We start from the raw sequence: 22,165 nt of genomic DNA on the forward strand, positions 1-22,165 counted from the left end.
CTTGCCATAAGGCAAAAGTAATAACATACTAGTAGGTTAATTGGCAGCTATCAAATTGACCCTAGTCTGTCTGTGTGTGTGTTAGGGAATTTAGACTGTAAGCTCTATTGGGGCAGGGACTGATGCGAGTTCTCTGTACAGCGCTGTGGAATTAGTTAAGTAAATGATGATAACTAAGTGGTTCGGGGATCAAAACATCAAAATTTTGGGAACATGACCAGAAAATTCCTTAATCCCATTGCGAACTTGTGGGTCAAGAGGCGGTTGGACAAACAAAAACCCACACATTCTGACAAACTCCAAGCATTGATTAGGTAAGAATGGGCGGCCATCAGTCAATATGTGGCCCAGAAGTTGGTTGACAGCATGCCAGGGCGAATTTCAGAGGTCTTCAATAAGAAGGGTCAACACTGCAAATATGCATTTGCATAAACGTAATGCAATTGTAAATAAAAGCCTTTGACACTTATGAAATGCTTATAATTTTACTTCAATATACCATAGCAACAGCTGACAAAAAAGGTCTAAAAACACTGAAGCAGCAAACTTTGTGAAAACCAATACTTGTGTCATTCTCAAAACATTTTGGCCACAATGGTATTTCTGCTCAATATTGGAAAATAATTAACAAACAAAAAAAAAACTTTTTATGTTTCTTTAAATAATTATTAAGATTACCTTCCCTATCCAATTAACACTCTGTTTTTTTAAAATGCCTGATGTTGTGATACTGGTGTGGTTATATATTAATCAACAGCAAGTGTTCCCTAATCATTTCTTTTGATTTCCTTGAAGGAAGCCTACACCAATGCATCATGAAGCCCTGCCCCTTTTCAGATGTGGAATCAGAATTGTTCCAAATAATTTTGGTGGCTATGCACAATGTACTTTAAGTAGGTCTTCAAATAAATGAGTCATGTGCACAGAGGAGGTTAACAGTCAATTACACAAATACATTACTGCATCTTACAAAATACTGATGCAAAGGATTAGAGGTGTGCGTGCAGGCATACTTGCACAAAATTGTAAATGTATTTGTAAATGCATACATAATAATTAATCATGTACAACATAAATGGAACAGTTTGGAAACGATCTCCTTTGTCTGCAATGCATTGCAGACCAGGAAAAAAAATCTATATCTATACAACTAAATTATATTTACTTTTCCTTGAAAAACCCTATGGAAGTCTACACAAAAGGTTAACTCCACTCTTAGCTGGAGTAGATAGCAAAACAGAAAAGCCCTCTGGATGTTTTTATAGTGCAGCTAAACTTCCAAGCTGTCTGTGAAGACAGAAACAGACAACTGGGAAGGATTATTAGGCTGCCACTGAGTATTTTAAAGAAATGAATTAACAGTAAATATAATATGCTTATTTCCTCCTTAATCTTCCATGGCAGCCTCCAATTAAATGGGCTATAACTGAACATTCTGCTATTAGGAAAACAAATTGAAACTTCATGCAGAATTAAAAAGTGTTATTGAGTGACTGCCTGAAGAATTATCCTCTCAAACTAGGCATCAGTAGAAGATATCACATACAGCAGATAATGCTTGGTGAAGGTGTATTAATGAACATCCAGCTGATTTGGAGAGATCCAGCATTGACATCTCAGATCTATCTGCCCATGAGGCAGCCACTGCTCTCGTAGATTGGGGTTTGAGAGTTTCTGGCATGTTACGTGCGCTCCTCTTGCATGCCTATACAGTGACCTCTAATCTATCTTGCCACAGTTTATCTTTCAGACAGGACCTCACTGAGGACATGTCACATTCAAACAGCAGATCGGTCTTTCTTACTTCTTTCATTATAGACATGCAGTGGTTGCTTTGACTAGGTTCATTGTATGACATTTTCCTTCTCCTTAGCCGGTTGTCGACAGTGAATGTATAATTTCCTGATTGATATGTAAAGTGGAAACTATTTTTTTAGGTAGGACAGCAGGGTTAGTTCTCCATACTACACTGTTTGCATAGATGTTCAGAAAAGGTTGCTTACACAATAAGACTTTCCCTATTCCAGCTTGAGTAATTCACTTTTACCTTTTGTAAAGGTTCAAAAGAATCAGACATTAAAGTGTCCAAAACGATATTATGATCATAAGGTTCTAAAAAGTATCTGTTAGGAGGCTGAATTATCTTGAAAGAACAAAAATAAAAAATAAAAAGATAATCAGATGCTAGTCTGTAAATGTATCAAGCTGCGAGTCTCCGGTGGGTTTGAGATGTTGCCTATAGCAACTAGATTCTAGCTATCATTTTGTAGAATGCACTAAATAAATGAAAACTAGAATCTGGTTGGTTGCTATAGGCAACATCTCCAATTTTCAATCCCACCGGAAACTCGCAGTTTGAACATTTACCCCCTGGTGTCCATAAAAGCACTAAGTGCAGATGCCTTAAATATCAGGGTTGAAAGAGCAATAAAGGCCATCATGAAGAGAGTCCAGAATGTGTGCAATGCCAGCAGAGGTTGTATCCAGTTTAGTCTCATACCACAGGATAAACTTCCAAATGCTATAGTTGACAATAGAAGAATTGTTTTTACTTGCCTGCTTAAACACATTGTCTGAGATTCCATTGCATCTTAACAGACTGCCTAAACTCCATGCCATCAAAGGGTTAGGATGAAGGATTGAACCCTGGTGCAAAAGATCCGAATTGGTAGAGGCCGAGCTTGTATTAAGAGTTTTACCCAAACTAACGTGAACAACAGGCTACGCGCAAAGAGAGGGAAAGAAGGGAACCACATATCCCAGCTAAAGTGTGCACCATTGCCTTACAACCCAGAGATTTTGTGACAAAAGAAAATCTCCCAAATGGATCAGCTGTTGGCTGATATAATCAGCTACTACATTTGTAGTGTCTGCCATGAACGTATGGTTTCCACTGAAGTCATGACTACAACAGGTTGTTTCAAACTACTCAGATATTTGTGGCATGCAAAAGGTTGAAAATTATGAATTTCGTTCCACACGGATCTCATTTTCAGAATGATTGCGTAGTCTTTTTTTCATTCTGGGACCATGAACCCTGCACTCCTTGTCAGAAGAGGAGTGTCGTAGCCTGTGAAACTAATCTGTCATGAGCACTATTCATTCTGGCTCTGAAAGAGGCACTCTACATTCCTTCAACAATGGATCCTGTCACAAGTTGAGGGTCAACCTGGTGACTTATGTGAGCTAAATGACAATCTACTGACACGTGTCTACGGTTTCACTGCATGAGAATATTCAATTGAAGGTCCTGCATATGCCACCTTGACCAAGGGAGTATGCCTATGGTGGAGAAAGCCATTCCAAGAAGATGAAGTCAAGTCATTATAGAGAACGGTAGTCGAGATTGAAGCCTGTGCGCTGAACTCCTAAGAACTTTAGCTGCACAAAAGAAACCAAATGATCTCTTTGCTGGAACATGGCTGGATCACAAATATTGCAGAAACATTACCTTTGCTCTCACTTTGGCTATATGTGAATGACATTCTTGATACAAGGAAGTCAGAACACATCGTCCGAGTGTAATTGTTGTGCTTTCTCAATTCCACTACAAGTGCAACAAACACCTTAGTGAAGGTCCTTGAGGTTTTAGCAAGGCCAAAAAGGGAAGACCGGTGAATTGAAAGTTATGACCAAGAACAAAGAACATGTAAGTATCATGAAGACTTACAGACATGACGAAAGCCTCTTTGTCTATTGCAGTGAAATTAAAATTCGCGTAAACGCCTTGCATGAACAAACTAACCGAGTCGTCTCAGACCATGGGTGGTTTGGAAACCCCTTGAGAAATTTGTCATCAGGAAATGTAATAAAACTCTGATTTGTAATGCTTGCAAATCCACTGGATTTGACACAAAATTTTTAATCTGGGAACATGATTATAATTCGAATACTTTGCTGATAACTGTTAAAACCCAACAATCTTGCGTAGTAAGTGTTCACATTTCTACATAGTTTGCAATTCAGCTGCTCACATGAATTAGTGTGGTCTGATATAGTCATTGAGAAGTCTTCTATGCTGGCCTATCTCCTTTTGCCCTGATGGCTCGAAAATGCTGTTTGGATGCACTGGCATCACCTCACCTTGTATACTGTCTTATAGGCCTATAGCTCTTTGCAGTGCTGCTGTGATGAACAGGAAAGGAAATATATTTCACACTTCAATCTTGTGAAAAACAGTTGGATTTCTCCAAGTGATCTACAGAATCATACTAACAAGTTTATCACCAAAGAGTAGAGAACATTGACATGGAAGCATTGCTATTAGAGTAATCTTTGAGTGTGCATTAGTTGCCCATGGATGCAGTCAGACAGCTTTTCTAGAAATCCCAGCTGAAGCCATAGGAAGCTTTAGTGACAAATGTGTCCTGCGTTGACTTAATCATTGAAAATAAACTACCTGAAGTTTGGGGTATATATTGGCTGAGCTGAAAACTTCTTCACAATCCTCCAGTAAAGGTTTGACACATGCTCAACAAACATGATTATTAGATTTTGTATTTTTCTTTCTCTCAACAGGCTCTGAACGAGTGAGGAGAAGAGAAAGGTAATCAGCTACTTTACTAAAGACTTGCCTTTTCAGCTTTGTGGGGCCTGACTCAGACTTCATCATGATGGCAAGTTATGCTTAAGAAGCTCTGTGGTGCCTCGGCTAGTCAGTGGCCCAGCAATGTTCAGTGATGCCTAGTGCCTTCGGATTATTCAGCAGTACACTTATGGACACAGGTAATGATCCCATGATATCATCCATTTTGCTGCCCTTTACCATAGGAGTGGCAGGTGTGCTTGCACAGCATGCCAATTTGTATACTTGAATAAGAAGGTAGCAACTAGAAGCCCAGTGCAGCCACCCTTCATCCTGGATTACACCTGCAAATATTCAGTGCAGAGAACCAGCAATAGGCAAGTAAGCCTACTGCACTACAGAAATAAGAAACACCCAAAACTACTCTAGCTAGAGACAGAAAATAGATGCCTAGAAGAATGAGGACCTGCATTATATACCATCAGGGAGTGTTTCTTGCCTTTATTCAAGTTAAGAAGGGAGTTAACCTATTGTGTAGGCCATCATGGAGTATTAAAGGGGGAATTAAGATTTTCAAAGGGTTGTTGGCACAGACAGTCTTGGGTAACAAAGGGGTCTATATAAAACTTCTGTCTACAAAGCTGTCTACATGAATTGAGATACTGTGCCTAAATATACAAATAACACCCCCTTACTACTGCTAAAGGGGTACATGTAAAGTCATCGTGCACAGTGCCTCCACCAAGTCTTCTTAGTCTAGGTAAGAATGGACGTGGAAGAAGTGACCATCAGAGGTGACTTGGGGACTCCCTGTAACCACACACAATTCGCACAAGTGACATATTATAAGATTGCCCTTTTATATAAAAATATTTACTTTGAAAATATATAATTTTAAATAGATGTACTATTAGGGAATAAATAATTAAAATCACAAATCCTTTTAGGAGGCCACAAATACAGGTTTTTACATATACATCACTGAATAGATCAATCTCATTCATATATATCTGTCATCTCACAGATCGCTAAAAAGCACGCTTCAGGGAGCACAGAAGAAATACTTTGAGGTACGAGTCCACAGTGTCTCTAGGCACTTTGCGGACTTTCATGGAGGGGATTCTAGTAGTCTGTCGGTGGTAGGAGTTGAGCATGTAATCAATACTGTAAGGAAAGCTGATCGATTTACAAAGCTTTGTTTATGTGAATCAGCCTGGATTTTTAATCTGGTTACTTCGTGTTCTACGGGTTTGAATGAAGCATTAGACCATCATTGTCTAAATTAATGCACTTTGAATTAGTTGAGTATTTATTTCTGTTTTTGTGTCTATTTAGTATTGGATATGTTGATGTATTCATTTTGGTTTTGTCAATTTAGGTTTGGTGTCTATATATTTCACAGTATTTTGTTTATTTATACGATATTTTTGATGTTTTAGGATAGATTTATTCATGTTTTTATTTTTTATTTGCATTCAGATATATTTTTATTGTATTTATTATGTTTTTTTTATATATGTTTTTATTATTTTTTTTTATAAGTGTGGATATGTATCTGGATAACAACTTGGTTTAAATATTTGTTAATTATATTTGTTTAAATATATTATACCTCTATGGAGAATGTAATAGGCTGATGGAACAGCTATGAAAGTAAGGAGATCAATTGTATCCACCTGACAAATTACAACATCTGTGTCTATTCAGCTCTATTTAATGGACACTCTCAGACCCATTACTAGCCTTGAAAAAGTGCTTAGGACAGCACGAAACGAGTCAGCTGGATCTGCACTTGTTGCAAGGATAATACTCTTCCTTGATCGAATTCATGCTCTGATGACCGTTTAGAAGGAATGGATACATTGCCTGCCTGGTTTCTAGCCATCATCATCAACATTTATTTATATAGCGCCAGCAAATTCCGTAGCGCTTTACAATTGGGGTGAAGAATGGTGAAGATAAAACAGAACTCTGAGGTTAGCCAGACTGTAATCTAGGTTACACACGATCAGGACTAATGTACATCCGACTGGACGTTATAAGGAGATACTGACATTGCCTAACGATTGCTCTATTTCTTAGACTTCCTCCGGAGGTTAATGCTGGTAAGCAAATAATTGTTTGACTTGATCTAGGAGTATATCGTGGGATTCTTACTAGGAGCAACGCTAAAGAGGCATAAGTCGGGGAATTGTGAAACGCCGGATCATCATAAATTGTATTGGGTTGAGCCTCGGTTGCCTGTGGATTCCGTTTGAACTGTTTACTTCCTCATTTGCGTCAGCAGTTGGATTGATCATTTACTTTAGAAGTGTTTGAGGGATATTCCCTTTATTTTACTTTTATCGGTCATATTCTAATTGGAGCACGGATATTTTTAAACATCATATGATCAGTTTTCAGACTATTTATAGTGGTTGTTAGACTATATTATTGGTAAACAATATTTTTTTTATATTTATTTTCTTTGTGATATGCATTTTATTTTATGTGACTATTAAATGTTTGTATTTTGATTTATCTTTTTTACCCATCTTCAATTTTTTTAATTTTTTTTTGAGAGGTTCTCCAGGAATAAATTTATGTGTCATTTATTTATCACCATTCCACAGCGAAGCCTCTTTTTTCTCATCTCACAGATCTGTCTCAGTTTTCTCCTCCTCACATAGGTCCGTCTCCTCTCTCCCTAATACTGGTGTCCAGGAAAACCTTTATCCCTCCTCTCTGCACTGTAATGGACACACTCCCTTTCCAGTTCTGGTGAAATTACGCAATATCTTTTACAGCCATCAGGGACTCTGGTATATGTAAGTGCCAACCAGCACCGACATCTATATTTATTTTTAATCTCCGCTTAGCAGATGTTACATACTAAATTACATATCAACCTAGTCTTATCCTGCATGGCTCCCAGCAACCATCTCCTCATTACACAGTTTAACAATGCTCCGCACAAGAACTACAGGATGAAATTTTTTCCTTTTTGAAAATGCACATCTATATCTATCCAACATGTAACAAAATATGTAAATTGTGTCATGACCCAAATATATGTTAGTGAAGTGGTAAATATTTCATTTTCAATGTCATCAGTTAAAAGGACTTTATGTGGAGTATTATTAATTCCACAGGACAGATTTACATAGTTATATAAATTCTATCAATGTTAGACATAAAAACAATGTAATGGAAAACAGACATATCACACGAATGGCATATTTTTTCCTTTTTTGGACAATATTTTATATTCTTCTGAACACAAGCCATATTCTACGGCTTCTATAAAACAAAGAAAGATTAAAGTAAAATTACATTGTAGGCATGTTACATTTCTTATTGTATTAAAATGCTAAATATGTATGAGGATTTTGTGCAGCTGCTTATAACCAGAGCTTACGCAGGACCACAGTAATTTCCATTCTAGTTTTATAAAGTTCCTTTAGACAGGTTAGACCAAAAATGTTGCGCATGGGGGCTGCAAATTTAAAATGGGATTAGGAAGCGGGCTGCAAACTTCCAAATGTTTTTTTCCCATTGTATGCAGTGTACCGATAAACAAGGATTGAGAAGACATAGAAGCCTGCTCTAAAACTTTTAAAATGTAAGGAGTGTTGTCTACAGCAAATGTGGATATTTATGCAAATTCAGGCATGGTTTATGTTTATGTGGCTGTGGCTGTATGCTGGAATATAACAAGAATTCACAGTGGATTACTAGCAGATACTGGAGAGTCCCTCCATATCAAGTCAAAAGGGAGTCCCGTGTACAGGCAAGAAAGAAATACCATGTTGACTGTCACAGGAAATAGGTATTCTGCTTACCTTTCTAATCCTATCTTCTATTCAGTCCCCCCCCACCATATGGCATGGCACAACCCATCTCTGCCAGCTAAGCACTACCTAACATGCGCAACTCATCACTGTTCATTAGTCAACGAACCTGAAAATAGATGAGCTCGTCTGATCTATTTTTGAACATATCAATTGCTGAAATCCTGCAACTCATGAGTTTACAATGGTTTGGACTAGAAGATAATTATGGGTACTTTTGAACAACTGAGAGAAAGAAAAAAAAAAAAAATACAGCGCTGCAGTGGAAAAATGAATTCAAGGGAAAGGATATTAATGAAGGGTGGTTGGAAAGGAGTAACAGAAAAGTGGAAAGCTGAAGGAGGAGAAGTCACACGGAAATGGATGTGGGTGCTGATGGTGGGAAATGGAGACAGAGGAAATATACAATAAATATGTTTGGAATAAGAGAATAATGTTTTGTGAGTCCAAACTGTAAACATGCCTTGCATAACTGATCATCCACCCAAAAATTGATTTCATGCCCTGTATAGTACTTACCTCCAAAAGTGAAGTTCAAACCCCTCACATTTATCCTTACATTTTAAGCAAGGAGCTCCGGATCCTTCCTCATGGCCCAATGTCATCTGTCACATGAAAAAAAAAAATAGAAAAAAAAAAATGATTAATTAAATGTATATTGATACCAGCCTCAAAATATTTGCAAGTTTCTATGCTTACTTGGACAGCCTCCAGCATACAAAATATGAACGGTGAACAATACTGCTACAAAACTAGTTTACTTAGATCTCATACTGTGCAGACAGAGCAGATACTGTGCAAATATCTTTGTCTCATTCTTTAAAACACTTTTTGTCCTTGATATATGGCTCTATAAATATGATTTCTAGCAAGGAATTAGTAAATAACAAGGTCATTGATTTATTGGTGTTGTTAAACACAGGGGCCATCAAGGCAGTGAAATGAATTTTAAACAACTCAGTCTGAAAAACTATTTAAAGCATATTTTTATATTTTGTCAGTTAGCATGGAATACTGTACTGGAAAATTAAATATGTAGAAGTTGTATAGGTATGAAGGCTCATTCCCACATCCAAAGAACATCACTACAGCTACCTGGATACTGTGGGCAGTGGTGGATCCAGGGGGGGGGGGCGATCGGGGTGATCGCCCCCCCTAGCAGGGGCTTGCTGCTGACGGCTGCACACTGTGCAGGTCCGTTCAGCATTGACAGTGTGCTGCCCGGCTGCTCTGAATGTGTTTTAAACACAATCAGAGCAGCGGGACAGCACACTGCTAATGCTAACGGACCTGCACATACTGTGCAGCCGTCAGCAGCCTTAGAAATTAGAAAGGGGGCGGGGCCTAAATCGCCCCCCCTAAAATCGCCCCGGGTAGAGCAGTTGCCTAGATCCGCCCCTGACTGTGGGACAGATGCAGACTTGGCCATAAAAGTATCTGAACCTACCCTGTAGCAGGTGCAAAAGATATACCTCCTAACAGGTGTGTGTATATTTGCGTGTTTCAGCAGGTCTGTGTGAGCAGCTTTGTGTGAACACATGTTTACTGTAGTTGGCTTGCATTTGCACACCCCTTCCCACTGTCTCGCCTCTCCAGGTATAGAAGAGATAAGTGCCAGAATCACACAACCTGCATGTGCCCATAATCTAATTTCACACAAGACAAACTATGCAAACTGGCATACATCCCACTCTGCATAAGGATCATCACAGATTAGAAACAACTTGACAATAAAAAAAAAAAAAGCTAGTGGCAGCAGAATATGCAATAAAAAAAAAACAAGCAAAGGTAAAATATAAGTGGTATTCTAAAAAGGGGTATTAATAGCATTCAATCTGTATGGAGTTTGTGGGTTGTCCTTATGTTTCTGTGGGTTTCCCCATAGTGCTCTGGTCCCCCCCCCCCCCCCAAATGGGGCAGGACTGATGTATAGAGGTTATGTAATCATACACAGCACTGTATAACATGATTGGCACTATCATCATCATCTATTTATATAGCGCCACTGATTCCGCAGCGCTGTACAAAGAACTCATTCACATTCACTATATAAACAATAAATTCTAATGTCAAATTTGACAGGATATCTAATCTAGTATATAGTTATAAAATAAGGATTTGAACAGAGAGAGCTAGAATTACTAAACTGCAGGCTTGAAAAAGTGGAGACGTTACCTATAGCAACCGATCAGATTCTAGTTGTCATCTTATAGAATGTACTAAATAAATGACATCTAAAATCTGATTGGTTGTTATAACCAACACCTCTACTTTTTCAAACTAGCAGTTTAGTAAATCTAGCCCAGAGAGTCTGTTCTTATTGTGCACAACATAAATAATTCAGTAAACCTAATTTCAGGGGCATTTTATCAATCTGCATAAATTGAGATTATAGATTTAGTGAGTTTGTCATAGTAGTGAGAAAATGTAATTGTGATGATGCTGAGGAAGTGACTGCCTCAGTCTTACTAGTTAGATTATTATCAAGCCGGCTGATAAGGGGGGTGGCTTGGTTCTTCAGGACAAGGATGATTATGTCCTTGAAGCAATGAGACAACTCAATGACACAAGGTTTTATACCAGATTGGATTCAAATCCAACATCTTTGTTTCAACATGAGTTGCGGGATCTTCTTGATTCAGCTCTTGCCGAAAATGTGATCTCCAAAGATGTTTTTTGGTTTCTCTTTATATCACACCCGGTGATCCCTACCTATTATCATTTACCTAAAATTCACAAGTCCCTGCACGCACCTCCTGGTAGACCTATTATTTCTGGTGTTGGTTCTTTGACGAGTAATTTATCTTATTATGTTGATGCACACCTTCAACCTTATGTTTTTTTATTAAAGTCGCACATTAAAGATACTCTGTCATTTTTGAAGCTTGTGGATGGAATTCAATGGAAAGCCTCATATCAATTTCTAACGTGTGATGTGGAGGCCCTTTACTCTAATATTCCACATGACAAGGGCATTGAGGCAGTATCTAAATTTTTGACTGCCTCGGACTTAAATAGCCATATGTGCGATTTTATTTTATCATCTATTAAGTTTATTCTTCAACACAACTAATTTTTGTTTGATACACATTTTTATTTACAGACACTGGGCACGGCCATGGGGACCAGGTTCGCCCCGAGTTTTGCGAACCTCTATATGGGGCTCTTTGAAGAGCAGTACATCTGGGGTTCTGGATTCGGGGCGAGCCTGGTCCTCTATGGCAGATATATTGATGATTTGTTTTTTATTTGGGATGGGGATGATTTTTCTATTTCTTCCTTTGTTGCACATCTTAACTCTAATAATTTTGGTCTACGGTTTACAAGTAATTTCAATAAGGAGACCATCAACTTCTTGGATGTCACATTGAAGGTAAGTAACAGTACAATTTGTACTGAAACATACTCTAAACCAATCGATGCTCATAGTTTCCTGCACTATAAAAGCAATCACTTTAGGCCCTGGAAGGACAATATCCCTAAGGGTCAATTTATGAGGATGAAAAGGAATTGTTCAATCAATAATGATTTTAAGAAACATGCTGCTATCGTTTATCAATCATTTGAAGAACAGGGCTATCCATCAAAAGTATTACAACGTGCTTTAGATGTTGTAACGGATATTGATAGAATCAACCTGGTCAACTCACCATTTAGGAATAAACAAAAGTCCAGTGATAAGGATAGATCTCTAATGTTTACTACACAATATAATAGCTATGCTCATCGAATTAAACATATCGTCAATAAGAATTCTATGATACTGGTAGCTGACGATCTACTGAGCTCCTCAATTTCGAGGAATAATAATGTTGTGTTCAGAAAATCCCGTAATCTGAAAGAATATTTGTCACCGAGTTTCTTTGACCCCAAAAGGTCAGCGAAACCATCCACTAATGGTTTACTAATGAAGAATTGGCTAACCATGAGACCTAATGGCTTCTATCGGTGTGGTAGGAAAAAATGTTTGACATGTGGGTTTGCAGATCATAAATGTACTTCTTTTACTTCCCATGTTTCTGGGGAGAAATTTGTTATTGACAAAATATTGAACTGCCAATCCACATATGTTGTCTATCTGATAAATTGCTCATGTGGTTCACAGTATGTGGGGCGGACTATCCGCTCTGTGGGAGTACGCTTCACAGAACATCGCAGAAATATTTTGAAAAATGTGAAAACCCATAGTTTATCAATGCATGTCAATACATGTATGAATGGTTCTCTGGATGGACTCCAAATTAGGGCTATTGAACAAATTGACATCACCCCTAGGGGTGGTGACAGATTCAATCTCTTATGTCGTAGAGAGGCATACTGGATATTTAGATTGAATTCCATGGTTCCTAACGGCCTCAATGAAAGTATAGAACTAAATAATATGTGAATGAAGACCAGTTCAGTAGGGTCATCTGTGATATTTGTTATGTATATTCTACTATGTTTGATAGGGCTCTTGTTACACATCTTTAGGGTTTATGTTTTTAAAGTTATTTAATTTAATTAATCTTTATTTATATGATTATAAGATCTTTGTATCTACAATTTTTTATTTAGTTCATTTGGCCTCATGTCAGCTTTATATAACTTGATCCGTAAGCTAAGCAGGATTAGGTGGGGCCAATACTTGGATGGGAGACTGCTTCCTCCATTAGATTTATTTTTATTGTTATTTGGTGTTTAATTATAAGAAAGTCTTTTTATTTCATATTTTATATGTTTAGGCAAATCTTCTATGCCTTATATATATATAAATATATGTATATGTATTTATATATATATATGATTTGTCATTTATTTTATGGTCCGTGATTGGGATCATGCAGCTCAAGACCTATTTATTTATTTGTTTATTTATACACAAGCGTATACTGGTTCATATAGTGCCGTTTATTATTTGGCACGAAGGGTTGTTATTATTTTATTATGTTTGCCCCATATGCATAATTTACTTAACTATATGTGCAATTGCTCCCCAGACAGTTTTATAGGGTTTGGTGGAAACATTTACACAGCCCATATTATACGCTGATTTAAAACACACTGACGATTGGAATCAAAACCCCTTGATTGGCTGGATGATGTCACGTGATACATACGGACCGGCCTTAAATGACATGTGGATACTCTGGCAATCTTATTCCTCTGATGAAACCGTGCTTGTCACGGAGAAACGCGTCAGGACAATTTGATTTGGCATACTACCTATAGCCATTCAGGACACCTTCCTCCTATACCCCGGGGTATCCAGCTGGATCCAAGTAAGTGGAGCGCGGAATTTATGTTACATTGCCTCCGTTGTACAATCTGCATCGGCTACGCAAAGTGGAGTTTCAACTGGTCTAAGACTTTGTCATTATTGCTGCAGTTGTCTGCATGCTAATTCCAACCCACTCGGCTGCCGTTTGTTTGTGAAAATCAGGAGAGCTTTTACATTTCTTCATTGAAACCGAATGTGATCCGTTTATAACTAAGGATCTCCACTGTCCATTTGTTGCAGTGAGTATCTGCACACTTCAAAATCATAAGAGAACTAATAGTGCTACCATCCAAGATACTTTTGATTATCAGATGATTCCATCAACGAAGTAATATACACGATGATTCACTTGTTCTGAATGATTTTAATTCTTTACATGTTCACATGTTTATTTGTTTCTGCACTTGGATACATTGTATTCCCAGCTGTCACTAACCTCAGGATTTTAGGAGCAATCAATGCTAATTAGTAGTTTATGGTACCATTAGGTTTTTATTTTCTACTTATATTGCAGTGTTAAACTGCTGTATGTAATAACATATGTAATTCTTTTTAAGTGTATTTTATGATATAATAAAAACGGTGGATACAGCGCCCCTTTTCCATTTTTTGTTACTAGTTAGGAGGAAGGAGCATTTCACTGTAAAACAGTAAGGAAACTGGAGTTATCTGTTATTGCACGATATTACGGGAACATGAAGAACAGATGACAAAGTCTGCAGTGAAGAACTATACATAATAAAGTCACATACAAACCAGAGAAACCTTGGGTATACATTTGTGGACATTAAAAATGTATCATATTATACTGAATTACCAGTCTTTTAAGAAGGAGGAGAATTAATTGTAGACAGAAATTATTTCTGGTGCGAGTCCCTTTACTTGTCTTATGATTGTTGTTTGAATTTTCTGAGCTCTGCAGGCTTTGGTGCAGTGGAGCCTCTGGGTTAAATTCAAATGAACCCTTCAGCTTTCCTTAAATGACCTTGTGTATGGCTGTTCTATAAGAGATTGTGATGAAAGGGGATGACCAAGGGGACACAATTAACATGGAGTTCCGAATTTTATAAGTGTAGCATGCATTCATCATCATCATCTATTTATATAAAGCGCCACTAATTCCGCAGCGCTGTACAGAGAACTCACTCACATCAGTCCCTGCCCCATTGGAGCTTACAATCTAAATCCCCTAACATACCCACAAAGACCAAGAGAGACTAAGGGTAATTTAACAGCAGCTAAATTAACCTCAATCGAACTTATGACCCCAGTGCTGTGGGGCAGAAGTGCTAACCACTAAGCCACCGTGCTGCATTCTGTGTGTCTCCTCATAGAATGCATGACAATGACCTGTAAATTAAAAAATACAATGATGAAAAATAATACAAATAGTATATGCCAGCTCTGGCGTAGGCTCGTTTCTTCATATATGGTGGGAACGTCCAAAAATAACCCTTTTTTGGTGGGAAGTCAAAGCACTGATAGAATCCATTATTCAGATCTATGCTCTGCTTCAACCGAAATTTATCCTCCTACCCCTTGGATTCCCAACATCCACTAAACACCAGAACAAATTGGTCCACCATATTTATATCTACTGCCACTTGCCAAATCGTCTCTGACTGGAAACAAACTGCCCCCCCCCCCCTTCCCTTCCCACTGTAATTACCAGGATTTGGCATGTCCACCGCATGGAATTCATGACTAACATTATTAACACCTCTAAAACCTTCAACAAGGTTTGGGATCCCTGGCTGTCCTACCATCAATATGCTCCCCCCTTCACATAAATCAAACACCACCATTCCCCCCTCTTTTTTCCTACCTTCTCTCTACCTCCAATCCATTGACTGTATTTGCCATGCAGCCCTCTCTCCCCTTTCCTTTTTATTCTACTCTTCTCTTCGTTCCCTCTTTCTATTGGACTTCAGTTGTTTCTTCACTCCCTCGCTCCATTCTCTCGCTCTGATTTTATCTTTCAATACAGAAAACCCCTGGTCTTTCTGCTGTGACACCTACATCCTCCCTGAATACTGTATTTTCCTTCTAAGGGACATTTTTTGTACTTGTGCACTTTAATTTTTTGTAACAATGTAACTGTTCGGAACCCCTCCAGCCGAACAGCACAACCCGGAGTCTGCTCTGCCAGTCAGGTGTTCACTGGAGCCCCTAGTGGTGGGGACAGACTTGGCCGCAGACTGACAGAGGGTTGTGAAGTCCGTACCGGCTGGGGAGAACCCAGGAAAGCGGTGCGTAGTCCAGGCAAAGGTCAAGACCGGCAGCAGACAGCAAATCCAATAGACAAGCCAAGGTCATGGGTCACGAGCAAACAGGGAAGTCGGTAAACACGCCAGAGGTCGGGGTCACAAGAAACACAGGCAGGGTCCAAATTCAGGCAAGGGGTCATACACGGGCAATCCAACACAATACCCAAAGGACAGAGGCAAGGAGCAGAGCAGGTCAGCAGACTGGTAACAGAAGCTATAACCGGCAGTGAGGCTGCAGACCTCACTGCCCTAAATACACAGGCAGACCAATCAGGGCTTGAGTACACACTTGCAGGCTAATTGCCTGCCACGCTGCCAAACAAATCAAAGCTTGCCCCTGGACTTGCACTCAAGTGTAGGTTAATGAAATAATATGTCCTGCTAAATCAGCCCACAGGCTGCGGGGAACTTCAGAGCATGCGCCCGGCTACACAGCCTGCCGGAGCGCATAAAGATCCCTTTCGGCGTCCGGCCGTTGCCCTGGCACTGGTCGGCCCGAATCCCGGAAGGGACGTCCCGGTTGTCATGGTGACGGCTGGGACGTCAGAAGGAGCAGGAAGCAAGCCGCGGCGGCTGTGAGTACCGCCACGGCTCGTGACAGTAACATTGTATTCGGATTTTGTTGTGTTCTGTTTTCTGACCATTAGTAAAGACTTGTTTAAAAAAAAACCATAATATTAATACTAATATAAGGGGGGGGGGGGGTTATTAAATTGATAGTGTCTATTCTTAGATATCCTGTTTTAGTACAACAATAAAGAGAGAGTATTTGACATCCGGTGTGAAATGATAGCACCAAGTACAGGTCACAAGACTTTAGAATTAACTATTTGCATGATTTTCAGTTGGTCATTTTTGATACAATATGAAATTTTTTGTTTTACATTCATTCAATATACAAAACAATAATAAAAAAGTCCTAGTATTATTTAATCTCTAGTGCATGGTCAGCAAATATTTAGGTCTATACACTAATCTAGTTCCTGGACAAGCAAATGCAATTTCATTGCAGGGCTAGCAAAATGAGTATAAATATTTAAATAAAATGAATATAATTTAAATCCAAAAGCCATGAATTGGGTGTGCATGCACTCTGAGCTACTGGCCACTTATCAGGGAATTTCTAGTCACGGTGTCTATATATAGGATACATAGCTTTTAATCCACTCTCTGGATATACATCTGGAGATAACTGCTGCAGATCACAAAAACATCACTCGAGGCAGCTAAAAGGATTAGATCACTTAATTCAGCAACAGCACATGGTGGAAAGCAGGAAGACAAAGAACAAGCAAAAACCAGAACATCCACAGATTCTAAGCAAAAGTGCCTCAAAAAAGGTAATTTAAGAGGTTGAAATATAAATGGGTAAAGTCAGTACAGTGTAGACAAACAAAACACGCTGAATCTCCAAAATAAAGGAAAACAGGTTTAGGGAAAGAATTTGAGAATTAATGTGATACCACTGGTCCTCTGTATGTGACCTCATTATGGAAAATGACCCTAAGTATCAACTACACCATTTGAGAATGGATGGAGTCCATAGGGCTCTTAGCATGTATTATTGTTAAAAAAAAACCCTACATGAAACTTATTGTCAACATAGCTTCAGGGAGGCAAGATATTCTGCTACCAGGGAACATACCTTGAACTTTCAAGGAGCCAAACCTCATGCCTTCATTGACTTATCAGCCATCACCTTACTTAAGCGGAAATAGTTATATAGTGGTTCCCAAACTGTGGGGCTAGGCTCCCTTAGAGATCTCACAGGGGTGCCTCGGCCATGGCCAGTGGTAAGCAAGGCGGGGGACTACTTGGTAATTATTTTGGCTTAGGGGTGCCTTGAAAAATTTTTGGAGACCCTAAGGGTGCCTTGAACTGAAAAAGTTTGGAATCCACTATATCCTGTAACATCTTATGCATCGCTAACATTATATATAAATGGGGTTTCTGCCATTCTGCCTTTTGGTGAATCATAATGGCTCCATTCTATTTCTTAAATTACAAGTTGAGAGAGTTAGACTACTCACCAAATCTAATTAACAGCCTTCTGCAACCAGAGGTTAGTGTAAACCAAGATTGGACTCAAACATGACCAGCTTCCAAGCTCACAACTGCCAGAGATTTTAACTCCACTTAACAACTAGCTGTAATATACCACACTACTTGTCTGCTAAAGGATTGTTATTTGATCTTTGTTATACAGGTTGAACATGGCTGAAACCCTGTGTACAGATTTTGAGTGTGGCCCCCGATGATGCAATTTAAATTTACATTTCATATTCTTCCCACATGTATAGTGACATTCCATTTCTATCTAAATATAAGGAAGTTACTGAAGAGTTGTTTGTCAGACATTGTTGTTATGCATTATGTTTAAGTTATCCATTATTTGTAGTAGTTTTTGGTACTGCAGTTCTGTGGCCAATAAATGTTTGCATACAAGATGGTATTTTATTAACATATTTACAGCCCATGCTATGAGCTTCATACATTTTTTTACAATTTCAGAGCCAGATAACGTCATTTATTAATGTCACACAATATAAACTTGCCACAACTCTGAAAAGACGAGTGCAATAGCTACGTTTCAGTAAACAAAACTGCATGCATAATTTAAATTTCTGCAGGAGATGCATTTCGGTCAAATTGGATTCCAATGTGTTCTTGAATAGCACTGCTATTCTAATTCAGAGATGTACTATATTCAAAGTTTTATCCCAAACTATTGATCTGAAAATGTATTATTTATTTAGAGCCTTTTTGGCAAGAAGATGGTCATTGGGTCAATGAGGGTAATGGGGGGGCACCGACTAGATCATTATTATAGAAAGGGTCTTTAAAATTCAAATTGACCCAGTAATGGACTGATCCTGGACTACCCAAGTGGGGTGGTGATATCTAAAGTGACTTTTCTTAAAAATAATTAAAAAAAATAGAACAAAATAGCCAAATAGATTCTTAATGTAACAAGCATGCTGTCCCAAAAGACCTCTCCAAACCACAGAACCAAACAACATCTTGAAACTAATTAAGGTGGTAAAAAGGACCTAAATGGTCTACTGTAAGAAAAGCTGAAATTTTGGAAAGTTTTCGATGCTTACTCTTAGAATATACTTTCAGTAAGAACTGTAGGTGGATCTATGGTCTTTTTTAAAAAAAAAAAAAATTACCCTTAAGACAAAGATATTATTGCCCCCTTCATATAATAAATAATGATTTTCCTTAGTATTAAATCAAATGCTCTTTGTATTAAGTATTAAATGTGCCCCCTTTTATAAAATAACTAATTGTACCGCTTTTACTCGTGCTAACTTAACTATTTTCTCCTAATATGACTGCACTAATAATTAAATTTTTATTGCCCCCATAATTTGTATTCTAATGTTGTGTCCCTAATAAATACTTACCTGAAATCATCTTCTTTCCTGATGCAATGTAATCCATATGTGGAATAATTAAAAAGCAAAAAATAGCAGCACTCAATACAAAATGTGTAAACTTGTGAGCAGGGCTCTTTTAAATCTGTCTGTATTACCCAGTATTATTTTTTTACTGTATTTGTTTCCAATTGTAAAGTGCTATGGAGTTTGCCGTCGCTATATAAATAAATTATGATGGTGAGGAGGATGATAATGAGTTAATTTCTGTCTGGTAAGCCACCCTACTTAATAGTCGGGCACTAATGGAATACTTACCCACAAAGCCAAAGTGTGGAATATTACCTCAAATTAGGCTTTATATCATCTTAAAAGTCACAATCTATTTTTAAAGTGGCAGGATTCTTTAATACCAGTATGTAAGCATTACACTAAACATTAACATTAAATAAATAGAGCTAATTATATGCCTTTCTCCATTTCCTATATAGAGACATGGATGTCTATTTATTATCAAAACATTTTGTCATCAGGAATAATTTCTTATCTCAGTAATAAGAAATGAAATAATGGAGCTATTTATTAAGATTGATTTCTCCAGCGTTAGCCATTTGATAAATATCTACAAAATGATAACCGATTCTTTAAAAAAAAAAAAAAAAAAAGACATTGATAATTAGGAATGCTGGAGTAAGTATGACATATCTTGTATGTGCCAAGTTTTTCTCTGGAGAATATAACTATAGGCCAGCTCATTTGTTAAGCATCTCAGTTCTCTAACTACAATAAGAGACTTTGAAATTCCAAAGACAAGCATGTTATCTTATGCAGTGATGGCTACATAGTTAGTGTGTATAGCTCTAAGTGTATAGTTACAAGTGTAAAAAATGTAAATAGAATAATTCAGAGTTATACCATAGTTAAACAGGAGAAGAACATTCTGCCTATTATCACAGCTACAGAAGGACAACAGTCAGTATTCACCTGAAACTCCATATTCTACTCCTGATGTTTCCATCTCTCCCTGTCTACAAGCTTTACACCACAAGTAGAGTGTTTTGGACTCTGCTCTTATTTTCTACTCAGCTCATGAAAGTTTATTTTAATCAGTTTATTTTTCCCTGCAAAATCCCCTCTGTTTAATCAGCCTGCTGTACTACTTGCTCAGCCACTCCCTACCCATGCTACAGCTATTTCAGTCCCCTATCTCATCATTGTACAGCCTCACCCTGTTGCCAGAAACTAAAAGGACACACATCTTACAATTATCTTTCCTACCTTTCTTCCTCCCTGCTTCTATTAGCTGGTGATATATCACCTAATCCAGGTCCCCCTCACTTTTCCCCCACACATATCTGAACGCTACAGAAATCTAGCAAACCTCAAAGCACATAACCTGTCTCCCCTCTTTTCCAAAGTCTTTTAAATGTGCCCTTTGGAATGCACGCCCTGTTTGTAACAAACTTACCTCCATACACGATTCCTTCCTCAAAAACAACCTAAACCTTCTAGCAATAACAGAAACATGGCTCACACAACCAGACACTGCCTCACCAGCAACCATTTCACATGGTGGTCTCCATTTCGCCCACAACCCCTGACCAGGAGGTAGACAAGGAGCTGGGGTTGGACTACTTCTCTCCCCACAGTACACGTTCAGTTCTCCCAAATGTCCCATCACTCACGTACACATCTTTTGAAGTACATACGGTTAGGATTTTTAACCCATTTTTTGTATCACCCCCATGGAGCACACCAACAATTTCTTGAACACTTCTCTGCATGGCTCTCTTACTTCTTATCCCCTGACATCCCCACCATCATCATGGGTGATTTCAACATCCCTATTTCTAATCCACATGCCAATGCTGCTTCCAAACTACTCACTACTAACATCCTCACTTGACCTCTCCCAGTGGATTAAATCCGCCACTCATCAGGACGGCCACTGTCTTGATTTTGTCTTGTAATTCCTACACTGTTCACCTGATTTGGATGTAAATACCCTCAAATTAAAGCTGAAAGTCTGCAGTTAAAGCACATCTTGTTAGTTTCATTTCAAAACCATTGTGGTGGTGTATAGAGCCCAAAAATATGAGAATCGTGTCGATGTCCCAATATTTATGGACTTCACTGTACATTCATACAGGACTGGTGGACAATAATCCTTTTGCTTAGGCTGATAAAATGGACTAGTCTGCAAGAATACAAACCATACCAGCAGACATTTTAACTACCTTCAAAATAGAATATATACAAGCTTAAATATGACTGACAAATATGGGGAACCAGAGGGCTAGAAAAATTATATGTTTTTATAGTGCACAGTTTGTTAGAAACAAGGTGCTGACAGGTTGAGGTAATATTAATACTTAGTTTCCCCACAGTTACCCTATTATCACCCTTTACACAGCTAACACAAGACAACAACACAACATTGTTGTGCGACTGATCACACAGTCCACTCAATGCTTTTACCTTTACATTCTAGCTGGTCCAGTGTGCAATATGATGTAGCACATGCCCTTGTGTTTCAAACTCCCAATGTCCCATAGATTGTAAGCTTGCGAACAGGGTTCTCTTACCTCTCTGTATGTATTACCCAGCATTGTTTTAATAATGTTTGTTCCCAATTGTAAAGCACTAGGGAATTTGCTGGCTCTATATAAATGAATGGTGACGATGATTTCCATACAGCGCATGGTAAAGGTGAAAACCACAATCATACAATACTCCAGCAGTATGAGTGGTATGGCGGTCTCTGATATTTAAAAGTACTAAATCCAGGTTTCTCTTAAATCTTAGATATTCCTAAATCCCGATCAGCATGCCGATTCAGGTGCACACACTATACACATTTTAAAAGATTTACCTTCAGATCTGTGCTCATCTGTCATAACCAG

At 38.3% G+C, this 22,165-nt stretch overlaps 1 protein-coding gene across 1 annotated transcript in view; it reads right to left on the reverse strand.

Moving 5' to 3' along the window:
• The window catches only part of TES (testin LIM domain protein), a 54,915-nt gene that overhangs the window by 19,064 nt on the left and 13,686 nt on the right, over positions 1 to 22,165 (reverse strand). The window contains exon 2 of the mRNA XM_075208988.1: positions 8,875 to 8,960. Within this exon, the coding sequence (XP_075065089.1) occupies positions 8,875 to 8,960 (86 nt within the window). The remainder of the gene's footprint in view (positions 1 to 8,874; positions 8,961 to 22,165) is intronic.

This window comes from Mixophyes fleayi, chromosome 4 (genome assembly GCF_038048845.1).
Source record: "Mixophyes fleayi isolate aMixFle1 chromosome 4, aMixFle1.hap1, whole genome shotgun sequence".
NCBI classification, from domain to species: domain Eukaryota; kingdom Metazoa; phylum Chordata; class Amphibia; order Anura; family Limnodynastidae; genus Mixophyes; species Mixophyes fleayi.